This window comes from Hemitrygon akajei, chromosome 10 (genome assembly GCF_048418815.1).
Source record: "Hemitrygon akajei chromosome 10, sHemAka1.3, whole genome shotgun sequence".
NCBI lineage: Eukaryota > Metazoa > Chordata > Chondrichthyes > Myliobatiformes > Dasyatidae > Hemitrygon > Hemitrygon akajei.
This window is the reverse complement of record NC_133133.1, coordinates 41,359,000-41,383,787: the sequence shown is the minus strand read 5'-3', so window position 1 is coordinate 41,383,787 and position 24,788 is coordinate 41,359,000. Positions and strand designations below refer to the sequence as shown.

The 24,788-nt window shown below is 40.6% G+C and overlaps 1 protein-coding gene and 1 long non-coding RNA gene across 2 annotated transcripts in view; both read right to left on the bottom strand.

Moving 5' to 3' along the window:
- efnb1 (ephrin-B1) overlaps positions 1-9,679 on the bottom strand; it is a 176,647-nt gene extending 166,968 nt beyond the window's left edge. Inside the window, exon 1 of the mRNA XM_073058127.1 lies at positions 9,068-9,679. Within this exon, the coding sequence (XP_072914228.1) occupies positions 9,068-9,186 (119 nt within the window). The 5' untranslated portion in view covers positions 9,187-9,679. The remainder of the gene's footprint in view (positions 1-9,067) is intronic.
- A 427-nt stretch (positions 9,680-10,106) lies between these two features.
- LOC140734325 (uncharacterized) overlaps positions 10,107-24,788 on the bottom strand; it is an 83,533-nt gene continuing 68,851 nt past the window's right edge. The window contains exon 3 of the long non-coding RNA XR_012100518.1: positions 10,107-10,212. This is a non-coding gene — a long non-coding RNA (uncharacterized lncRNA). The remainder of the gene's footprint in view (positions 10,213-24,788) is intronic.

Genomic DNA, 24,788 nt, shown 5'->3' with positions numbered 1-24,788 from the left:
GATCCAAGATCACTTCAGTTCAATAATAATAGTTTTAGACCCCCAACTATTAATGTGATGAGATCAGATGAACAGAAAAAAACTACAGAATACAAGCCTCATGGGGCCAGGTCACAGAACAGCTACCTTTTGGAGTGATGCGGCACCTCAGCACCAAGAACGGAAAAGGAACACTTGTAGAGTTCAACATGACTGGAAGCAGAAACACGAGCACCTAGTTGAGCCGATGTGACACTGGGGGAGGGGTTCATGTTGGCGGTGTGGAAAAGTGGAGAATGCAGGGGAACAGATACTCAGGCCAACGTGCTCCCACAGATTTAAAAAAAAACTTTCCTTCCCTACTCTAAAAGGCAGCCTCTCAAACTTTTAGCAAGGAATTACAGTCCTAGTGTAAAATGTAGTATTTAGAAATCTGTCACTTGATTGAAAAACAACACAAAAAATTAGAGCACATTAACTTGGGTGCAATTCTCCCTTTGACATGGTTTCTACTAATATGCTAAAGACACCTGTAAGAATTAAGTGTTTGCAATATATCTTGACTTGAAGATCACGATGGTGAACCATACAAGTTGGCGATTTCTTTAACCCATTTCTACATTGTTGTTATGTCATTGATCATCCATGAAATTTGCAGTAAGTATCAATGTACCCCTTCCTTCCACACACCCCAGGCCACAAATCTCTTTTCCCTGAATTTTCCCCTTCTCCTGATTCTGCTTGAGATTTATATCACAGATTATTCAAGCAAAGGCTATATCACAATCAAGAGCAATTATATCCTTAACTCACACCACAATTAAATACATTGCTGCGATCTAATGAAAAACCTGAAGAATGGCCTCAGCCAGAAATGTCAATTGTTGTACTCTTTTTCCACAGATGCTGCCTAGCCTGCTGAGTTCCTCCTTTTGTGTGTTTGTTTTTGGATTTCCAGCATCTGCAGATTTGTTCATGTTTGTAATCAAAAACCTTGCCTAACTTGTCTGAATATTTAGAGTTAATCTGTTACGTCAATGAATATTCTGTTTTTGTTAGTTTCATTAAAACTGTCATTCCTCAAAAAAAAGCATGTTAAAAAAAACAAAAATAAAATCAATTTTAACACATCATTATCATGTTGACAGTGGTTAATGGTATTTCCTTACTTTATTGAAGTAGTTTTGCTAACTGTGTATGCTTCATAAAAATCCAAATTTTTTAATATATCTCACTTTATTGAAAAATACTTAACTCAATCATCAGGCAACCAGTATTAGCTTCATCAGAACATGTAGCATGTAGGTATGAGCAAAAATAACACAATAAAATTTAAAATCATATTTAAAATTTTAAATTAAAATTTTAGCAAATTTATTATTTTTTCCTTCACTGAAACAAACCCAAAATAACTTTATTTTTGTACAGTTCAGAAACATGACGGCAAAACAGCAGAGCAAGGATTGAAGTTGGGATGAAAGGCAGTAACTGTTTTACAATTTTGTTTACTGTAACGATAAAGAACTTATCAAAAACTCCTGGTAATCAGCTGCAGGTAACCACATCCCACAATCCAAACATAACTCCAGCCCAGTGCAGGATTCCACTCCTACTGCAGAGCTTCGGATCCAAGCAAATATTTAAATACAAACTCATGAGGCAAGCAAAAGCAATCTGCTCTAATTATCCAGCAATTAATAGTCGGCACCATGAAACGCAGCCCATCCCCAGCCAAGCTTCTTCACCTGGAGAACACAACACACTTTGCAACTCTAATCACTTTTATGCTAAATTTCTTGTATTATTATGCTGGTGTGTTCGTTCAAGCTGTGCTGCTGAGTTAAATAGAGTGGTGGGACAAAGATTTGCAAGGGTCTACATTTTGATCTGTTCTCTATTAGTAACCCTGAATTCTTGGCAAACATAGATAATGTATCATAGATCTGAAAAACATAAGTCTGCAGGATATCACTGGGTGTGGCACATTTTTGTTTGCAACATTTGCGATTAACTATAAGCTACGGATTGTTTTAGCTACTTACGTTTACTTTTTATGGACAACTCAATACACTTATTTTTACAGTGCTGTTAATTTTCAGATTTTGTAACAGAATAATGGTGAAGGTACTTAATTGCTCCTGAAGCTGCCATTCAGGATGGAAACACATTCTGCAGCAATGCACCCAAACAGATCAGGGTGTAGTGGTCAGTCATTCAAAACTCAATCCTGCGTGCATCCCACATTGAGGTAGGTGCAATTCCACAGGAATTGCTGCATTACAATCACCAGTATTACATCTGGATGCTTTAACATAAACTGCCCCGTTCCTGTCACAGGGAATTAAAATCTGTTGTATTTCTAGCTCCACTGTAACCTTGCCTCGATGAACACACTCCAGAAAGTAGTGGTGCATTTAACCAATGAACCACTGGTAACCTTGATAAAGAATCTTCTGGACGAGTCCCCAAATTTTCACACCCTCCTGTACAACAAAGTAAGCCGATAAAACCTATCACCACCCTTGCTTCATCTCTTTCCAAGCATAGTTAGCCAGGACTTATACAGCACGCGAGTTCTTTGGATCTGAAAGTCATTATAAAAGGAACACAAAGAATGCACAAAACGACCCAGTAAAAGGCCATATTTAGTCATAACCTTGTGTATTATAACCCTCCATATTGTAAATACAAGAGTATTTAAAGGCTGAGTGGTAAGAGTACACCTTATCCAAATTTAGTGCTGTATTTTTAATTGAAGGAGGCACTGTCTAAAGAGCTACATTTTTTCTCTCACATTTTTCTAACTTTATTTTGATCTTTTCAGAAATTAAGAGTGCCAGTCGTTTCGAACGACTTTATAAGTGGGCCAGGTTTTGTTCCCTCTACCATATCTGAACTGCAGGACAATCATCATTTGATGAGACATCAAGTCACGGCCGTGACTGACAGTTCAAGCTAATGTTCAAAATGCTCTAACACTGTTCAAACGTAATCCAGGTAATCCCAGCATCTCATGAACTGTTTTTTGAGGTTTACCCAACTGCATTCTAGCAACAAAGTTGGAAAACTCCATTTTAAAGGCTAGGTTAAGATGTCAAGTGTAATAACATCACTCACACCCTAATCTTAAAACAAAACCAATATGAAAACAGTTAATAAGCGCATCCCGAGTGTTTGACTAACATTCCTCCCCCAGCCGACAGCACCAAACACAATGCAAATTAATTGGTTGTCTCACTGTTTGCTGGTACAGCATATTTGAGTGTTTGCTTACACAACAGTCATTCTAATTCAATAATATGTAAAAATAAACCTGGCAAATTTCTGTATGTCAACTGGTGTACACATCGATATGTTATTTATTTTATCTGCTCAGTTTCAAATGTCAGTTCGTTCACTTTAAGATCACAGATTTTACAATACCAATTTAAGGTTCAGATTGTACTGAAATTGTATTTCTGTTTACCAAAGTGACTAAAAATTAAATATTCCCCGTCATCAACCTGGAGTTGTTTTGAGTTTTAACAAGGAGAGACACTGACATTAAAATCCATTAAAAAAACAAAAGAAACTACTAATGAGTTTTTTCTTTTTTTTCCGTCCAAATTCTACACACTCTCCTGAAGACATTATTAGCCCACCCCTAACTGTGATGCAGCTGCCATCTGTTTTATCGTGCAAGTGACCTAGACAATGTGTCAGCAGGATATCCAAGTAGATATACCATCAATACCAAGCCCATTCCTGCCTCATAAATGTTCCAAGAGATCCGTTTTAGCAATCACAGGTTGCCTTCTCCCTTTCCTGACCCAAAGGAGCTGAAATCTATTATTAAAATCTCTAACAATACCTTGAGATCCAGGTCTTCCTTGGTCGAAATACCCACTATGAAATTGCACTGCTATAAAGATACTCTCCTTTTTCATTGTTTGGGCATTATTGGCAAATAACATTATGCATGCAGATGCACAAAGACAATGGTTTTGGAATTGGGGAATAAAAAATGAAAGATTAATGCAGGATTGGGCATAACAAAGATGGCAAGTTTGCTTTATATTACTTAGTTTAACTAAAATATGAGTGATTTGCACTAATCATGTTTAAATCAATAGAAAGGTGTGCATTTGATGGTAAAGCTGTTTCTTTTATGAAGCTGTACTACAACCTTACATTTTCACTGATAAACCCTGACTGACCTAGGCATCAAAAAATGATTCTCTGGGTCCAAAAAGTCTCAAAGTAATTAAATATCCACATTGCTGCACCATAAAGGGACACTGCAGTTCAGGTTTGGCTGAATGTTAGAACTTTAACTTTAACAATAGCATGACTTGCTTTCATACTTTGACAAAACTTTTCAGATCAATGACACAATTGCTCAACTTTAGTCCAAATGTTCTTCAACAAAATAATATGCAAACACCTTAGCAACTCAGAAAATACCTTTCAGTCTGGATTTACCACTCTAGTCAAATTGAGAGATCCTTAATATATTTTATAATGCACCCTGACATTAAACTGCACTGTGAAAAAAAAACAGGATTTTCAGAAGATTTTGTTCCGTTGATTGTCCAGAAACTTCACTGTACTTTCCTTTTCAGAGGATAATCTACATTTCACATTTCTGAATTGCCTACCTAATTATTTCTCAACCACTGTCCCAAGTCTGGCACGAAAGAATGAGTTATTTTACAAGATCCGTTTAAAGGTTTCCTAATTGTTAATCCAACCTTATGATAGTTCAGTATCACCCGAAGGGCATGACAATTCTGTCATAATTAAACTTCATTAAATCTTTATCTCTAACTTCAGGTGCACACTCTCCTTTTCCACTCAACCCATGGTGCAGTGTTATAGTGTAAATGCCAACCATATCTCCACTATTTTTACAAATCAGTTCAATTGCCCTTTCTACTTATCTGGATGACAGCAACAATTATCTATTTTCATTCACCGGACCACCTTCTCCAAAGACCAATAATTGGTTCTTTCGCATGTTTATGTAAATGCTGAGTAATGCTGGAGAAACTCAGCAGGTCAGGCAGCATTTATGGAGAGGAATAAACAGTTGATGTTTTGGGCTGAGAACTTTCATCAGGTCTCTGATGAAAGGCCTCAGCCCGAAACGTTGACTGTTTATTCCTCTCCATAGCTCCTGCCTTGTGATTTCCTGCATTTGCAGAATTTCTTGTGTTTATCTCTTGTAGCCTTCACTATCCATGAATGCTCCAGTTTCTACAGGTATACTGATGACTTGTCATGATTTTAATAATGCAAATGTGATTTCAAAGTGCCTATCCAATATCATTCCATGGATAAGCCATGATTTCCCATTTTAACACCAGAAAACTTCTAAAAGTGAGTGTCTGGAAGGTGACTGAAAACAATGCAAGTCTGAAATACAGACCCATCACATCACTGAAAGTGCAAACCCCCTGAGAGTTAGTGAATCTGTTTATGAACCAGTGGACAGGGTTGCTCTGTGGGATCATGCCAGATCCCCAGTGGTTAGTTGCCTCTTCTAATTTCTCATTGTATACTTTAAATCTGTTTCCATTTGTCACGCACCTTGAGATTTTGTTTTGCATTGAAAATGCCACAAACTGAGTTCTTGTATTTCAGGAATGTGGCCCCAGCTCTGTTATGTGCAGGATCTGAAGAGGTGAATTAAAGGAGATTAAATTTCGACAGCGCAAGTGAACGGAGTAGTATGCTTAAAAATCGGAAGGGTCTCTTACCTCTTTTTTTTGAGGTAAAGTAACTGTCTGCTTCTCAAAAGACACTGATGAACTCACAACAGCAAAGTTAACTGGAATACTCATAGAACGATGGTAGTCATAAACCACTCATCAGTCCACCATGTCTATGACGATTATCAATCCAATTTACCTGCATTTGGTCCATTATGGGCAATTCAAGTGCTCATCTGGACATTTCTTAAATGGTGTGAGGACATCCACTTACACTGCCCACTCAGGCAATACGTTCCAGATTTCAAACTCTGATCCCCTCTTACCATACAAATATGTCCTCTAGTATTGACACCAGTACATTGTACTGAAGGAAGCCATTTGCTATTTGGGATGAAGGTCTCCTGAAACCAACTACAGAGAATGAATTATATTAACTGGCTCCCAAAAATGGACTTAAAAACACCAGAAAATTCTCTTGTTCATCAGATTAACCATGCATATCCATATCCCATGCATTTTAACTCCAGAAACGCTGACAATTGTCTTATCATATTACGCCAGATGCACACAACTAGCAATCTGCAAGATAAGAAAGAGAGAGCACAAACACATAACTCAGAACCAAACATATACTGTAGATATTGAAGAGAAGATATTCCTTGGCATTTCAGCTGTCTATCTGTCCAGCTGAGTTGAACCAACTCCAACAGGGAATCTGGATACTGCACTAGACAAAGAAATCTTGTTTCCCAAACCCAAGCCATTCTTTCAGATTGCCCTCTAGGAGGCAGATAGGATGAAAGGAATTTACACAGGGTGGAGTTGGGGTAGGGAATGGGGTGGGGTGTTGGGAAAACGTTATCCAACAGATGGGTAGCTGCATCACGCCACCTGCTGGAGCAATCTCTCCTTTATTATTGCAAGGCAAAGTCAGGACTGAACACGAAGGCAAAATGGGTGGATGAGAGAATTCCTACCAACTTCAGGCCATTGTCAAATATTTGTGCAAACAAGACTTTAAAGGAAAAGAACGATATTTTCAAGAAAGCAAATAGTCAGTGCAAAAGCAGTGCATGGAGGGGGAGGGGGCCAAGACAGTTTGAAGACCAAAGACTATTTGAAGTGATTTAACTAACAGATAAAACATCAGCCTCTTGTGCTGGAAGATGCATTTTTCACAATCCTTTGGGTGAATTAGTAACTATCTAGATCATCTTGTCAAGGATCTGGTTATATTTACCTTGGGCTTCTTAACCTCCACCTTCTGAAATAATGGTTTAAATCCTTACAAGTTAATCAATAATTGTTTTATTCAATTGTCGCACTCCTGCAAGTCCTACCAATTACATCCCTACGATGCAAATACAGTCATGAGACAGTTGCCTTTCCTGGAAATAACGCACTGGTGTGAAACTCTCCAAATGCCTTATTCCCCCAGCATTGAACAAATAGAAAATAATCAGGCCAGGTGATTTGTTGATACCCAGATCAACTCACAAAACAGCCACATCCACAGTGCTCTGGGACTTTTTAAAAATGATAATCTGCAACACGCCAAGCAGCACATGCACTACACATGGTAAGCACAAAAAAATCACAAGCCTTTTCCAACAGGATTCATACTTTGCAAAATCATGAGTTCTATTTCTAATGCTAAGGCAATCCTCCTCCTGAATGGCATAATAACCCAGAGTACTCTGTCAAACCGATGATAGTGATTTCATTATATTCCAACCTTTTTACACATTGTACAAAAAAATCGTTCGCCATAATGTATGAATTGCAGATTCTCATTGAATATTTTAATGGCCATAATTATACTATATTTCATATAACAATCGATTGCACACACACACGGCAGTGTAATGAGATAAAGTGATGAATATGTTGTATTTATTGTATTTGCATTCTTGAATAAAGCTACATGCGGAAGATTTGATATTTTCGTCGATCGACAATGTTAGCGCACCAGTTTTTTAGTAGTTGCTACTACCTGTGAACATACCGAAATTTCCCTGACCTTTTAAAGCATTCCTCTTCAGGGAATCTGGGACCGGTGGAAACAACAATGAGCCTATTAAACGCGCTCAAAATACTGCTGCGTGCAGAGTATCCGAGTGAGAAAGCGTAAGATTTCGTCCCAGGTGAGAAATCTGCCATGCGGCGGAAAAATTAGTGACGAGAAAGCGAGAGTTTCATCGCCGCTGCATTTCGATGAGACACTGATTACTTAAAAGGGTTTTAATTCGAAACTTCTCTGTCAACTGCAAGTAATTTTTAAAAGTCTATTTTTCACACAGATTTCAAATATGTGTTGATATAATGTCCAGTTTCTTGGTTTGTGAGAGACTTTCTCAGAACACTGAACCTTTCTTGCCTGATACCAATTATCAGCCACCCGCGCTATTCTTTGTGGGTTTGTGTTATTCTCATGTAACTGCTCGGGAGCTGGCGAGTTCTCAACTTTTGTACAAAGTTTCCTCACAAACTGGTCTTCGATATTGATTGAACTCGGTTGGTAGATTGGGGAAGGAGCTAAAAGAAAACTCCAGTCGAGCTAGTCATGATTATTCTGGGATTAAACTGGAGTTCAGAAAGATAAATTCGTCATTGGTCTGTGCCGGGGTGAAAGGGACCGACGGCATTTCACCACTGTTTGCAGATCTCTTCCTAACCACCCCCTCTGCTGCGGAACAACTCTGTTTGCAGTGCTGAACGATCTTCACATTAACAATCTTAACTGGAACAAAAGCATCGCTTGGAGGAAAAGGTCGCAACCGCAGGTGTAAGTATTGTACAGAATTGTAATCATGTTTAAAAATGCTGTGTGCGCTCAAATGACATTATAATTCCTTTATTTTTCTTCCCCCACTCAAAGTCCTTATTATTTTTAAACGCCTTGTGTGAGAGAGAGAGAGAGATGGCGAGGAGCCGTGGGCAAGGTGGAGATCTTCGAGGAGAGAAAGAGAAGGAGAGAGAGAACAACTCGTCGCTCCCAACCAGCAGCTCCCATCCGCCCCCCGTAGAACAAAGAACTACATCCACATCCACTTGCGTTTTCAATTAAACTGGAACTTCGCAACAAACGCGAGAGGGGCAATCTTTCATTGTCGCTCTGCTGGCCGGACGGCGATGTTGAACAGTGTTTGCCCCCACCCCACTCAAAAGCAACGCGATGAAGGCGCATGCGATCATCAGGGGCGTGCAGTATTTTTCATGCCCCTGACCTAAAGTTAGAGGATTACAAACCATTACTAAACTATTAACAGCCTCGCGCTCGACACCTGGAAGCCGCTTTCACCCGCAGAAACTGTTTCAAATAACAGAGAGCCATTCGAGCTGGCCATCCATCGGGCTCACGTCATTCACATTATTTCAAATAAAGAAAAACTTACTTCGGGTTCTGGGAATGCCAGGCGACAGGGTCCAAACTCTTGGCTAGCGGCAGGGCGCTCTTGCACAGTGCGAACATAACTCCCCAGTAATACTTCCACGGCGAGTCCCATTTAGCCATTCTCCAGGCTAAGATAAGGCAAGTCAGAAGGAGATCGCCGAGAAATCCGTGAATCGTTCAGTGTCTGGACCGCCCTCTCGATGCGATGTGTCCGAACTGTATTCTTTACGTGCTCCTCCAGAGTTAGAGACCTCTGTCTGAATCCTATTGCCCCTCTGTCTCTCTGGGTCAAGGCAGGAATGTTTCGCTGACAGGACTGTATCCCCTGTTCGAGCTGCACCTTTCCCTGTGCCAGCAGCACACTTTCTCCGTTTTGTCAACTCCTGCCTCTGCCGTCAACCAGACTCCTCTTCCTATGCAGATTCCCTCCGGGAGGAGAGAAGACTCCTCCAGAAGCTCAGATCAATCTTGGCTGTAGCTTGTCCATGTGCGACCCAGATGTGCCTTCTTCAGCCGCTGGATTCGGTTTCTCTGATCTCTGACTCGCTGCGAGTTCGCTCTCCTCCCACTCCTCGGAGTTGTTGACTCTCTGCTCGCCACTCGCTCACTGACGGACTAACCTGCTCTACCTCCCAGCCCCGCCTCTCAGGCACGCCGTAGACACCACTAATCCTACCACCAATCACAAGAGCACTGAGCACCGCTCAGCCAATCACGAAAAACTGAATGGGGTCCTCGTACGGGGCTCTTAAAGCTAGATATAACATTGCTGTAATCGAGAATAAACTTTCGAACAGAAAATCCACAGTTTATTGAAAAAGATATTATTAACGTAATAACTGTAAAGTTATAGTAATCAGTATGATTGCAATTTTAAATCACTGTTAAAGGACAATATTTATTTGTACAGAAAACAAAAAATGTTCTCAAATTTAATTTTAAATGTAAACATTTTGTGAAATATTCTTTACCGTGCATATTATATTTTAAATACAATGAGTTTTCAATAGAGAACATAGCTATTTGTAAATAGTTTAGTTGTAAGTATCTTGATGTTTGAAATTGTCTTTCGATAGACGGTGCGATGCATATCGACATTGGACTCTGAATGTGTATCACGGCCGACAACAGGTCAACGAACCGTCCCTGAAAGAGGACAAAATAAATTTAAATCAGGGCCCAATAAAACAAAACGTGATGGAAAGGGGAGGGGGAGCCTGGTCACAGCTGATTGACATGCAGTTCAACTCAGTGGCATACCGTACTGCAATTCAGTTTAGCACATGGGGCAACTGGGAGCGAGTTCACTTATTCGAACCTCGCAATGCTGTTTGAACGGGCAGAAATAGAATACATTTACTCTGTCCAAATACACGTAATATATTTTTAAACTCAAAAGTCTACGTGTACAAATAACTGCTTACCAGATACTCTTAATAGTTGGAAACATCTCGAGCATTATCACTGAAGGAACTTTTTTTTACCTGTCATAAATCACACAGAGCTCAGCTGTTAAGAATTGTATCCCTGGGCCAGATAAACCTGTAGGGTCCTCGTTTAAGTTTTACTCTCTGCTGAGTTAGGTGATTGATTAAGGCAGTGAAAGCAACACTACAACCGGACCATGACAGAGCCACAAATGAAGGGGAGTATATTGTATACAATATTTACTAACATGAAATAAATCCGCCAGAAGGTGGAAAAGCAAAAGAGGGCCGGGCCGAGCCCAAGCAACAGGCGTGAGACTCACAGCTGCACCAGGAATTTGTTATTACCCCGTACGATAACTCGAGGATCAGATTGCTTCATTTCCAACTAGACTTTGTGTCTTTATTCAAGTGGTATGCTGTGTGGAAAGGAAGGCAATTGAATCATATCAAAAACTCATTTGAACCACTATCGATCAATATACATGTGTATGCACAAAGTTACACTAAGTATTTTCAAGCAATAGGGCTGATACTAATCCCCAACGTGAATAAACTAAGGCAATTATTGTTTCCCAACATGGGTCTATTTAAGATACATTACCTCGGGCTGAGGAGCTGATCTTTCCAAATATACTTGAGTGAGTAGACGCCGCCGAGATTTCCTCCCTCTGAACGCACCCTTCCCTTTTAGTCTCCGGGTCCCTCTGCACGTGCTGTGTGCTGTTCTCTTTCTTTGTCTTCAAACTACAAAATATCTTGTTTTTATGAACATTTCTCGCTGTTACTAATAAGCTGATGAACCATCAACTCTTACCCCCCCCCCCCCCCCCACGACCTCGCGGGGTACAACTCCAGAAACGGGACATCAACCCCCGAGAGATCCAGTCCTCCTGCAGGCAAACTTCTGCTTGTGAGTTTAGAAGTCGGGCTAAGCTTTGTTCTGGGTCACTTCACATGTAAATCTCCTGCTATATTTAAGACCTTGTTCGAGCAAACTTTTTCTTTTTGTCTTCGTTTGGAATTTGCGTACGGCGGTTCAGCCAGGATGGCGAATAACGAAGCGGTCTTCTGTGTATGGAGTGATCTTTGCGACCGTCGATGTTTATTAGCTCACGTTTTTAGATCAAGAAGCATTAATTAGGTGAGAGCTTTTAAAAGTCTAGTTTATAGGAGACGGGAAGATTGCAATCAGAAATGTGATCTAATGTGAAGACGCATGAGAAAGAATGAGTTGAAATGGGACACATTTTAATTTAATTTAGCATAAACATAATGCAGAAAAGAACGAGTACATAAAGGATAATCTATTGGAGTTTAGTTAATCGTCTCCTCATCACTTACAATTCCCTGTTCCACACAGGAGTCAAATCGGATTTAACCCCCCACAAAATGGCAACAATATCCGATCATGAAAGGCACGTTGTTTTCAAGTGAAATTTTCGAAAGGAATACTTCTTCCGAAGAAAGATTTAGTCAAAGCCGTTTGGGTGCCAGCTCCTACTGACAAATAACGTTAAAAGTTACTTCACAATCGTTTTCCTCTTTACTAGAATAACGTAAACCCCAAACTTTTCCCGTAAAGGGGGAAATGTTGAAGCTCCTTTGGAGTGGAGTCGAAGTGTGAACACGGTACAGGAAGAATAAAAGGAAACGCGACCGGTGCTTCTAGGTTATGTATTATTTTAATTACGAAACAAAAGCGATCAGCTCTGGTAGGAGTTAGGTTGGAAGGCTGAACATTTTAAGAAGGGTCCAGAAGTACAGCAAAAGAAAAAGCACTTGTAGCAGAAGGAATATGCCTGACAAATTGACATTTAAATGGCACATTCCACAACCTCCAAAGGTTGCGAACACAGCAAAAGTCATAATGTATTTTTGAAGTGTAATTATTGTTATAATATAGGAAACCCGGCAATACAATTGTACAGAACAAGCTCCCACTATGATGTGATAATGACTATTTTAAATGCAGTTCGCTGGGAAATAAATACTGACCTGAACAAAAATTCTGCTTTCTAAATGTTGCGAGAGTGCGATTCCACCGTGATGGTCTCACTCAGTGAGTGTCATCTCCGTCTCTGACAGTCACTGTCGTGTCAAAAAGATATTGTAGTCTCAGCACTCGGACTTCAGTGCCAGGGGCTCGAATGGGACTCCAGCCATCTCAGGCCTGCAGAATTAAAAGTGGTTCAATGCACTGGACGCTATTAACTACTTTAACCAAATCCTCTGATGGGATCATATTTGTAAAAATATTGGTCATTGACGCTATGAAAAACATATAGGTGTTAATGTGATTATTGACTAAATTAAAACTAATTTACTAGTGACATTACCTATTGATATTAGCGTACTCAGCTGCAGATTGGGAATGAACAGAGAACCTTCCTGCGACAGAGTCCGTTTTGGGACTAAGTGTAATTGTCCGTGCTCTGTAATGGAAGAGACAAATAGAATATGGAGTATTTTTAACTGCTTACTGGACCATGTTAGGGAGATAAAGGAAATATCCTTTGAAAGAGTTTTAGATCCCTAGAAGGATTTCTCCTTCTGCAGTTTGAGAAGGAGAAGCTAAAATCAGATGTATCATTATTACAGTGGAGTAAAGGGGATTACAGAAGCATGAGAGTGGAGCTAGCTAAAGTTGACTGGAAGTGAATACTAGCAGGGATGATGGCAGAAACATCAATAGCTGACATTTCTAGGAGCAATTCACAGGTACAGGAAAGATACATCCCAAAGATGAAGAAGTATTCTAAAGGGAGGGTTAAACAACTGTGGTTGACAAGGAATGTCAAGGACAGCATAAAAGCAAAAGACAGGACATATAATATAGCATAAATTAGTGGAACGGTAGAGGATTGGGAACCTTTTAAAAAACAATAGAAGGCATCTAAAAAGCCACAAAGAAATAAGATTAAATATGAAAGGAAGCTGGCCAATAATATACAAAAAAAAGGTTTCAGATATATAAAGAGTAAAGAGAGTTGAAAGTGGATAGTGGACCACTGGAAAATTATGCTGGAGAGTAAGTAATGTGGGACAAAGAAATGGCGGATGAACTGAATAAGTTTTTTTCACCAGTTCTCACTGTGGAATACACTAGCAGAATGCCAGAGATGCAAGAGTGTTGGGGGCGGAAGTGTGTGTCATTGCTGTTACTAAGGAGAAGGTGCTTGGGAAGCTGAGAAGTTCAAGGGTATTCGAGTCATTTGGACCAGATGGGCCCCATGGTTCCGAAAGAGTTGGCTGAAGAGAATGTGGAGGTATTAGTAATGATATTTCAAGAATCACTACATTCCAGAATGGTTCCAGAGGGCTGGAACACCTGAAATGTCACTTGACTCTTTAAGAAGGGAGGGAGACAGAAGAAAGGAGATTATAGACCATTTAGCTTGACTTCAGTGGGTGGAAAGACGTTGGGCCTCTGTTATTAAGGATGAGATTTAAGGATACTTGGAGGAACATGACAAAATAAGCCAAATTTCCTTAAGGAAAAATCTTGCTTGACAAATCTGTTGGAATTCTTTGAGGAAATAACAGATAGGATAGACAAAGGAGAGTCAGTGGATGTTCTTTATGTAATTTTAAGAAGGTGTCACACGTGAGACTGCTTAACAAGATAAAGAACCCAGGAAAGGATCTAGCATGGATAGAAGATTGGCTGACTGGTAGGAGGCAAAGAGTGGGGTTAAAGGGAGCCTTTTCTAGATCCCTGCCAATGACCAATGCAGTTCGACAGGGGTTGATGCTGGAACTGATTCTTTTCCCATTATATGTCAATGATTTGGATGAAGGATTTGATGGCTTTGTGGCCAAGTTTGTGGATGATACTAAGATAGTGAAAGGGAAGATCGTGTTAAAGAAGCAGGGTGTCTGCAGAAAGACTTAGATTGGAGAATGGGCTAAGGAGTGGTAGATGGAGTACAGTGTAGGGAAGAAAGTGCATGGTCATGCACTTTGGTAGAAGGAATAAAGGCATAGACTATTTTCCAAATGGGGAGAAAATTCAAAAATCAGCAGTGCAAAGGGACTTGGGAGTCCTTGTGCATGATCCTCTAAAGGTTAACTTGTGGGTCAGTGATAAGGAAGACAAATGTAACATTAGCATTCATTTCGAGATGACTAGAATGCAACAGCAAGAACGTAATGCTGAGGCCTTATAACTGTAAGCAGTTTTGGGCCCGTTATAGAAGAAAAGATGTGCTAGCATTGGAGAGGGTCCAAAGGAGGTTCAAGAGAATGATGCTAGGAATGAAAGGGTTAACATGTAAGGAGCATTTGATAGCTGTGGGCCTGTACTCAAAGGAATTTAGGAGAATGGTGGGGGGAATCTCATCGAAACCTATTGAATGGTGAAAGGCCTTGATAGAGTGGGTGTGGTGAGGATGTTTCCTATGGCGGGAGAGTCTAAGACCAAAGGATACAGCCTCAGAATACAGGAGCAGGGATGAGGAGGAATTTCTTTAGCCAGAGAGTGACGAATCTGTGGAATTGCCACAGACAGCTGTGGGGGCCAGATCTCTATATATGTTTAAGACAGAGGTTGTTAGATTCTTGATTGGTCAGAGCATGAAGGGATACAGGGAGAAGGCAGGAGATTGGGGATGAGAGGAAAATTGGATCAGCCATGATGAAATGGCAAAGCAGACCCAATGGGCCAAATGGCCCAATTCTGCTCCAATATCTTTTGGTTTTATAAATTTGGGTGGCAGCATCATACTTGCATAAGGACCTTTTGTAGAAATTGAATTACCATAATATTGTTGGTAAATGGTAACTGACAGCAAACAGGGACTATGTAAGAATTAGTGGAGATAATCATACATGTATCTATAAGTGTAAAAAAATCAGACATCAAAATTAAATGTAGGACATAGCACAAGTACAGGATCTTCGGCACACGATGTTGTACTGACCTTTTAACCTACTCCAAGTTCAATCAGAACCCTTCCTTCCCACATAGTCCTCCATTTTTGTTTCATCCACGTGTTTATCTAGGAGTCTCTAATGTATTGGCCTTTACCAGCACCCTGGCAGTGCGTTCCACGCACTCACCACTCTCTATGTAAAAATACCTATTTCTGACATCCCCCTATACATTCCATCAACCAACTTAAAATTATGCTCGCTCTTATTAGCTATTCCCGCCATGAAAAAAAACACTGTCCACGCTATCGATACCTCTTACCACCTTATACACCTCTATCAAATCACCTCTCACTCTCCTACGCTCCAAAAAGAAATGCACTGGTTGGCTCAACCTTTCCTCATAAGAAATTACCTCTGATCCAATTCTGGTAAATCTCTCTAAAGCTTCCACCTCCTTCCTACAATGAGTTGACCAAAACGGAACACAATACTCCCAAGTGTGGTCTAACCAGAGCCCGCTCGCGGCTCTTGAACTCAATCCCCTACTAATGAAGGCCAACACACCGTATGCCTCCTTATTCACCTGTCGATTTGATACCAAACGCCTTCTTAACCACCCTATCAACTTGATATATTTAATAAATTGCACTCATAACTATTTCATATTCATTTTATAATTTCACTTCAATTAACTTACTTCTTTTGGTATGTTGCTTGTTTTCTAATATTAAACACGCCACGCTGCCGCACAGGGATCTGTTGACTCTATTCCGCGGTGGCCAGCGCCTCCCATCGGTAGATGCGTAACCGCACTTGCTGCCTGGCGATTTGAAGCAATTGCTTCAATGTAGATTTATACACCCGTTAGTGACTCCTTGTTGGATTTAAAACCAATCCAATCCTCCGAACCGTTTATCACATCTTCTCCAGCTGCGCCACGTCTGTTTAAGTATTTATTATAATTGCTGCTCAGTCCGCACTACTTTCTTGAAATATTTTATTTTCGTTGTTCTAACATCTCTTATTCAATCGATGAAAAACATTCCAATTAAGTTTGTTTTGTTTACCCGCTTCTCCCTCCTTCAGTCGTATTTCTTTCTTATTCTGTGTCTGTTTCCAGCTCTTGCAATAATTTATTTTTTTTCCCTTTCTGAGGTTTATTCTCGAGTCTATTTATTTCTGTCCTCCCCCATGCCAACAACTGAACCATGTTCACACAAACCTATTAAATGCAGTCATGCTAACTCTAATCACATCAAGCACACACTAATCTCATTTGCATTCCCGACATTGTTACATCCCCATTTGGACGCTCGGTGATACATCAGAGGCATTGGTTTGTACCCCAATGTACGCATTCTCATATAAACCTAACCAAACACACGTATGTCAACAAGTATAATATGCACACTTGCCTCGAATACACTTACACTAATCCAGACCTAATTACACTCATCCAGTTAAACTGACTAAACATTGCCCACTAAATACACATTTACACAACTGATCTAATCTGTAGACCTTTTAGACGAACTCGTCAATGAATTTGCACCCACTCTCTCAAGTACACCATAAGAACCAGGCTAAGCACATATGGATACTAATTCATCGTACATGTTAATTTACAAATTATTAAACATACTATTACTAAACCAATCAATCATATGGACATTAAATTCATCAACTAACCTGTCCTTATTAAAGCTCAGCAGGCTGGCAACATTGATGGGAAGAGAAATAGTTAACATTTTAGGTGCAAAGCACTTCATCAGACGACCCATCTGACAAACATCTTTGACCTGAAATGTTAACTTTTTTTTCTCTTTCCATCAAGGGTGCTTGGCCAGCTGAGCTTTCCAGAATTTTTTTGTTTGTTTCAGGCATAGATGAATAGTGGCTCACCTACTTATAATCAACATATAAGGATTAGTAATGGCCTTCCCCACCAGGTGCCTCTTAACACATATCAAGAAGGGCTACACAGCAAGCAAATATGTTCTTTCATTTTTCATCAACTAAAGTCAAGGTATGGTGAAGAGCTTTAAAAATAAATCCAGCCTAAAGGTATCAGCAAATTATTAAAATGCATTTCTGGGCAATTCACAAACATGTCAGGACTCACTGTATTTCCCCTTCAAGGACCTATTATCCGAATCTGTGAATATATTTTAAAGGGTCAGGTGGAATTCCTAATGTAAGATTCTTAGAAACATAGAAAACCTACAGCACAATACAGGCCCTTTGGCCCACAAACCTGTACTGAACATGTCCTTACCTTAGAAATTACCCAGGGTTACACGTAGCCCTCTATTTTTCTAAGCTCCATGTACCTATCCAAGAGTCTCTTAAAAGACCCCATTGTATCCACCTCCACCGCTGTCACCGGCAGCCCATTCCACACACTCACCACTCTCTGCGCAAAAAACTTACCCGTCATCTCCGCTCTACCTTCTTCCAAGCACCTTAAAACTGTCTCCTCTTGTGCTAGTCAATTCAACCCTGGGAAAAAGCCTCTGACTATCCACACGATCAATGTTCTCATCATCTTATACACCTCTATCAATTCACCTCTCATCCTCTGTCGCTCCAAGGAAAAAAGGACGAGTTCATTCATCCTATTCTCATAAGGCACGCTCTCCAATTTAGGCAACGTCCTTGTAAATCTCCTCTGTACCTGTTCTATGGCTTCCACATCCTTCCTGTAGTGAGGTGACCAGAACTGAGCACAGCTCTCCAAGTGGGGTCTGACAGACAGACAGACATACTTTATTGATCCCGAGGGAAATTGGGTTTCATTCCTAAATAGCTGCAACATTACCTCATGGCTCCTAAACTCAATCCTGTGATTGTTGAAGGCCAATGCACTGTATGCCTTCTTAACCACAGACTTAAGCTGCACAGCAGCTTTGAGTGTCCTATGAACTCGCACCTCAAGATCCCTCCGATCCTCCACACTGTCAAGAGTCTACCATTAATGCTATATTCTGTCATCCTATTTGACCTACCAAAATGAACCACCTCACACTTATCTGGGTTGAACTCCATCTGCCACTTCTCAGCCCTAGTTTAGCATCCTATCAATGTCCCGCTGTAACATCTGACAGCCCTCCACACTATCCACAACACCCCAACCTTTGTGTCATCAGTAAATTTACTAATCCTCCACTTCCTCATCCAGGTCATTTATAAAAGTTATGAAGAATAGGGGTCCCAGAACAGATCCCTGAGGCACACCACTGGTGACCGACCTCCATGCAGAATATGACCCGTCTACAACCACTCTTTGCCCTCTGTGAGCAAGCCAGTTCTGGATCCACAAATCAATGGCCCCTTGGGTCCCATGTCTCCTGACTTTCTCAATAAGCCTTGCATGGGGTACCTTTTCAAATACCTTGCTGAAATCCATATATACTACACCTACTGCTCTACCTTCATCAATGTGTTTAGTCACATCCTCAAAAAATTCAATCAGACTCATAAGGCATGACCTGCCTTTGACAAAGCCATGCTGACTATTCCTAATCATATTATGCCTCTCCAAATATTGATAAATCCTGTCTCTCAGGATCTTCTCTATCAAATTACCAACCACTGAAGTAAGTCTCACTGGTCTATAATTTCCTGGGCTATCTCTACTCGCTTTCTTGAATAAGAGAACAACATCCGCAACCCTCCAATCCTCTGGAACCTCTCCTGACCGCATTGATGATGCAAAGATCATTGCCAGAGGCCCAGCAATCTCCTCCCTTGCCTCTCACGGTACACCGGGCTACATCTCGTCCGGTCCCAGTGACTTAATTCAACTTGATGCTTTGAAAAAGCTCCAGCACATCATCTTTCTTAATATCTACATGCTCAAGCTTTTCAGTCCACTGTAAGTTATCCCTACAATCGCCAAGTTCCTTTTCTGTAGTGACTACTGAAGCATTAAGTACCTCTGTTACCTCCTCCGGTTCCATACACACTTTTCCACTGTCACACTTGATTGGTCCTATTCTCTTACGTCTTATCCTCTTGCTCTTCACATACTTGTAAAATGCCTTGTGGTTTTCCTTAATCCTGTCCACCAAGGCCTTCTCATGCTCCTTCTATCTCTTCTAATTTCATTCTTAAGCTCCTTCCTGCTCATCTTATAATCTTCTAGATCTCTATCATTACATAGTTTTTGAACCTTTCATAAGCTTTTCTTTTTGTCTAGATTTACAACAGCCTTTGTAAACCATGGTTTCTGTACTCTACCATCCTTTCCCTATCTCATTTGAACATACGTATGCAGAACTCCACTCAAATATCTCCTGAACATTTGCCTCATTTCTTCTGTACATTTCCCTGAGAACAATTCCCAATTTTTGCTTCAAAGTTCCTGCCTGATAGCCTTATATTTCCCCTTACTCCAAATAAACACTTTCCTAACTTGTCTGTTCCAATCGTTTCCAATGCTATGATAAAGAAGGTAGAATTGTGATCACTATCTCCAAAATGCTCTCCCACTGAGAGATCTGACACCTGACCAGGTTCATTTCAAGTACAGCCTCTCCTCTTGTAAGCTTATCTATGTATTGTGTCAAGAAACCTTCCTGAACACACCTAAAAAACTCCACCCCATCTAAACCCCTTGTTCTGGGAAGATGCCAATCAATATTTGGGAAATTAAAATCTCCCACCACGACAACTCTGTTATTATTACTCCTTTCCAGAATCTGTCTTCCTATAAAAAACACCCAGTAGAGCTTTGTTCATAATGCTGCTTGCATTCAAATAGACGCATCTCAAACCATCAGTCTGAGCGTATCCCTCCTCAATCACCTGCCTATTCTCCCTCTCACACTGTATACAAGTTTTCTCTATTTGTGAGCCAACCGCTCCTTCCTCCGTCTCTTCAGTTCAGTTCCCACCCTCCAACAATTCTATTTTAAACTCTCCCCAATATCCTTAGCAAACCTCCCCACCAGGATATAGATCCCCCTTGGGATTCAAGTGCAACCTGTCACACACGCCCCAAAAGAGGTCCCAATGATCCAGAAATCTGATTCCCTGCCCCTGCTCCAATCCCTCAGCCATGTATTTATCCTCCACCTCATTCTATTCCTATACTCACTGTCACCTGGCACAGGTACTAATCCTGAGATTACTACCTCTGTGGTCCTACTCCTCAACTTCCTTCCTTACTCCCTGTAGTCTGCTTTCAGGACCTCCTCCCTTTTCCTACCTATGTTGTTGGTACCAATATGTACCACAACCTCTGGCTGTTCTCCTTCCCACTTCAGGGTATGGTGGACGTGATCAGAAACATCCCAGACCCTGCCACCTGGGAGGCAAACTACCATCCGCGTTTCTTTCCTGCGTCCACAGAATCGCCTGTCTGACCCCCTAACTATGGAGTCCCCTATCACTGCTGCCATCCTCTTGCTTTCCCTACCCTTCTGAGCCACAGGGGCAGAATCTGTGCCAGAGGCATGGCCACTGTTGCTTCCCCCAGGTAGGCTGCCCCCCCCCCCCCCACAATACTCAAGCAGGAGCACTTAGTGTTAAGGGGAACAGCCACAGGGGTGGCTAAAACTCCTTGCAGTTCCTCTCTGAATTTTTCATGGAAGAAGATGAGGGACTGATAGAGGGATGTTTGAAGAAGTTTGAGCTGCAATAGAAAGTCATTACGTTCACATGAATAACTCTCCGTACACGGTAGGTTGAGAGAAATATATGAAAGCTCTTTGCTTTGGCAGGAAATTGACTACCTGTTGGAAATTGACCTCTATATCCTTGGAAGAACATTCGTTGATTTATATTAAATCCCGGAACATAAATGTGTTAGTTTGGTATACTGTCACATATGAATGCAAAATAGAACACCAGATTGGGTTATTTCTATAAAATTATACAATGTAACAATAAGTAAGGTATTCATGGATCATACCTGTGCCCACAATTTGCTACCATGGTCTCTCTCAAGGAAACCAAAATCCATACTGTATATGCAATGATCACCAAAGCAAGGGACTTCCATGTCCATCTGCAGTTATGAAGTGAGAAGCATCTACATGAGCACAACTAACACCTGGTCAAGCCTGACCTTCATCTACCATCCCTCCATTCATACCTTCTCTCTGCTCCTGTAGGCTCAGAGAGGAATTTGAACCCGACTCCCACTGGAGACATCACTGATACAGTACAAAGTATCTGTCATAATGGATTATAAAAGCCTAATGCCTGATCTTCTGTAATCACATCATCTTATTTGTAAAATCATTGTGCGGAGCTTTGGCCTGCCAGAAAAAAAAACAGTATCTGTAGAAAATCTGGCCAGTCAGTTAAACTTTGAGTGTTATATATACTGAAGAAATGTTTTTCAGCCATTTTAAAATGTAAATATTCATTATAAATAATGGTTGGATTTAGTGTTGGAAGGTGTGTATTGTGCATGAGCCTTTCTCTCTATCTGGCTGATTCAATAAGAGTTTCCATTACTTTCCCTGAGAGGCCATAAAGACACAGCTGCCAAATTACATTTTCAGACAAATCTCTTTACATTTTTGTATTAAATTTCAAAACAAACCCCCATGTTCATTTTTCAGGAGATTGAAATGATACATTTTCTCCTTTTCAAGTACTCTTAGTAACACAAAGCTCAATTATTATGGTAATTAATTTGAAAGGTTATTCCAATTATTTGACATTTCTAATGCTATTGCTTAACTGATTAAAATTGATGTTACAAAGTTCACTTCCTTCCATGATAATTTAGCAGGAAATAGGGGTCAAGCTTGATGTCTCTGATTAACATAAATATTCATTGCATTTACTCTTATCAAAATCTTCAGGATTGTTACCTTTTTGGTATAAATTCTGTGCCATTATTCTTCAGGAAGTCATGTGATGAAAGGAACTATTGGTATTAAGAGCTCACCTTCAAAATCTTTCTAAAGGAAGAGACTTATTCACAATCCCTTTGAAAGAGGGCAAAACCATTTATACCCTTTTAAATATGGTCCTTTATGAAGAAAGCTTACGGTTTTAAAAAAGAAGTCTTGCCATAATAATTCCTTTATAAGAGTTAATACTGCGATTAAACTCACTTTCAAATAGTGTCTCACTATTCATACATCTTCTAAAAGAAACTGGGGTAATGAGTTTGGGCTTAAGTTCCTGGCACACAGCCAATGCCCATCTCAGTGGTCACTCTCAGCATTGCCCCTCCGAAAAAAATAATTTGTTTGGTCAGTAAGAGGCAACCTAAATTAATGAGAGTGGATGCCTCATACTTCAAGTACACATTATAGGAACCAACATTCATGAGAATGGAAATCTCAGCAGAGTGTATCACATGGATGCATAGAATAAGTAAATGTTATGTAACCCCTTGAGTCTACTTTGCTGAACCTCTGCATTAACAGTTTTCTGGCCTAGCTCCATATTCCTTGATTGCTTGTATGACCAAAATCCTATCAGTTTCAGACTCAGTCCTGTCAGATAAAGAACTGCAAGGACTTTTAGCCATCCAAGCAAAGAAAGTTCTTCTCATCTCAGCTCTAAAAGGTCATCTCCTTATCCAGAGACCATGACTTCTGTTTCCATCATTTCCAGCCAATTGAAATAATCTTTTAACATCTACTCTGTCAAGCCCTGAAAGAATTTTATATATTTCAGTCAGGTTACCATTCATTCTGAAGCTCCAGAATGCAGACCACTTCTAGCCATTCTCACATAACACATTGCACCCAGCCCAGGAATCATTCTAGTGAAGCTTTGCTGTGTCAATCTTCACTAAAAGCAAATATATCCTTATTCAAGGAGATCAAATTTGTACATAGTAGAAAAGTTGTAATTTCATGAATGCCTTAAGAGATTAGGGAATAAAACATCCTGATTGTTTCTCTGTAAGTTGCCTGTAATAAAATTTAACTTGCCAATTACCTTCGTAACTGCATGCTCATTCTGGATATTAACACTTTGTGATTTATGTATTTCAAATTTCTCATATGATAACAACATATACTAAACTAGGCTTTTAAAAAATATCTTGTTCCCTTTCTTCCTACCACAGTGAATAATTTCACATTTCCCATAAAATAATACTCCTACCACTTTTTAGCCTAATCACTCATCTGAGCTAAATCTTACAACTTCTTTACATCTAAGTTTTCCATGTTCTGATGAAAGACCCGAACTATTAACTCTGTTTCACCGTTCACAAATGTAGCCTGATCTGCTGAGTATTTCCAGAATTTTTAATTTTATTTATTTTGGATTTTGTGCAGACAGCATTTTACATTTGGTCTATATCCCTTTGTAGGCCGTTACAACTTTCTCAAGGCTCACAAACAACATAGGTCTGTTTAATCGGCAGATATGGATGCACCAAATCACATTCGTTCACATAAGCCCTTGGCTTAGATAACATACAGCTGCTACAGGGCTCCAATGCAAAACATCCTTCCCCCATGGAAGCTGCTCGACCTGCTGAGTTTCTCCAGCAGTATATTGACTAGCTGTATCTTAGCCTAATACTGAAGCACGAATGCCCTTGAATAGAAAATCCTATAAAAAGTAGTAGATATGACCTAGTCCATCATGGGTGAAGTCCTCTGCACCGCTGAGAACATCTACATGGAGTGTTTTCACAGGAAAGCAGCATCCATCATCATCGTGGGAGAAAGGGAAGGGGGAAGAGCACCAGATGGAGGTGTTAGGCAGGTGAGGAGAAGAGGTAAGAGGCCTGAGTGGGCAAATGAAGAAGAAGAGGAGGGGGGAGGGGAATATTGGAAGTTGGAAAAATCTCAGGTTGGAGGCTACCTAGACAGAAGATGAGGTATTACTCCTCCAACTTGAGAGTGGCAGAAGAGGAGGCCCTGGAGAGACGTGTCAGGACAGGAAGGGGAACGGTTGACTTTTGCAAATGGAGCTGTGGTGCTCAACAAAGTGGTCCCCCCAATCAACATCAATCTCACCAACGTAAAGGAGGCTGCTTTGGGAGCACCAGTCACAGTAGACAACCCCAAAAGCTTCACTGGTAAAGTGCCACCTCACCTAAAAAGAATGTTTGGAGTCCTGAATGGAGGTGAATAGGCAGGGATAAGTGCCAGGAGGGAGATTAGTGTGAAGGGATGAATGGACAAGGGGACCACAGCGGCATTCAACCTGATGGTATGAACGTCAATTTCTTCAACTTCTGTTTTTTTTTTACATTCCCCTTTCCCTCTTCTTCATTCTCATGCTCAGGACTCTTAACTCTTCTGTACCCCTACCTATCACCTCCCCCAGTGCCCCTCCTCCTTCCCTTTCTCTCATGATCTGCTCTCCTCTCCTATCAGATTCCTTCTTCTCCAGCCCTTTGCAGTTTCCACTTATCACCTCTCAGCTTCTTACCTCAGCCCCCTTCCCCCACCCACCTGACTTCACCTATCACCTCTCTCCTTGTCCTCC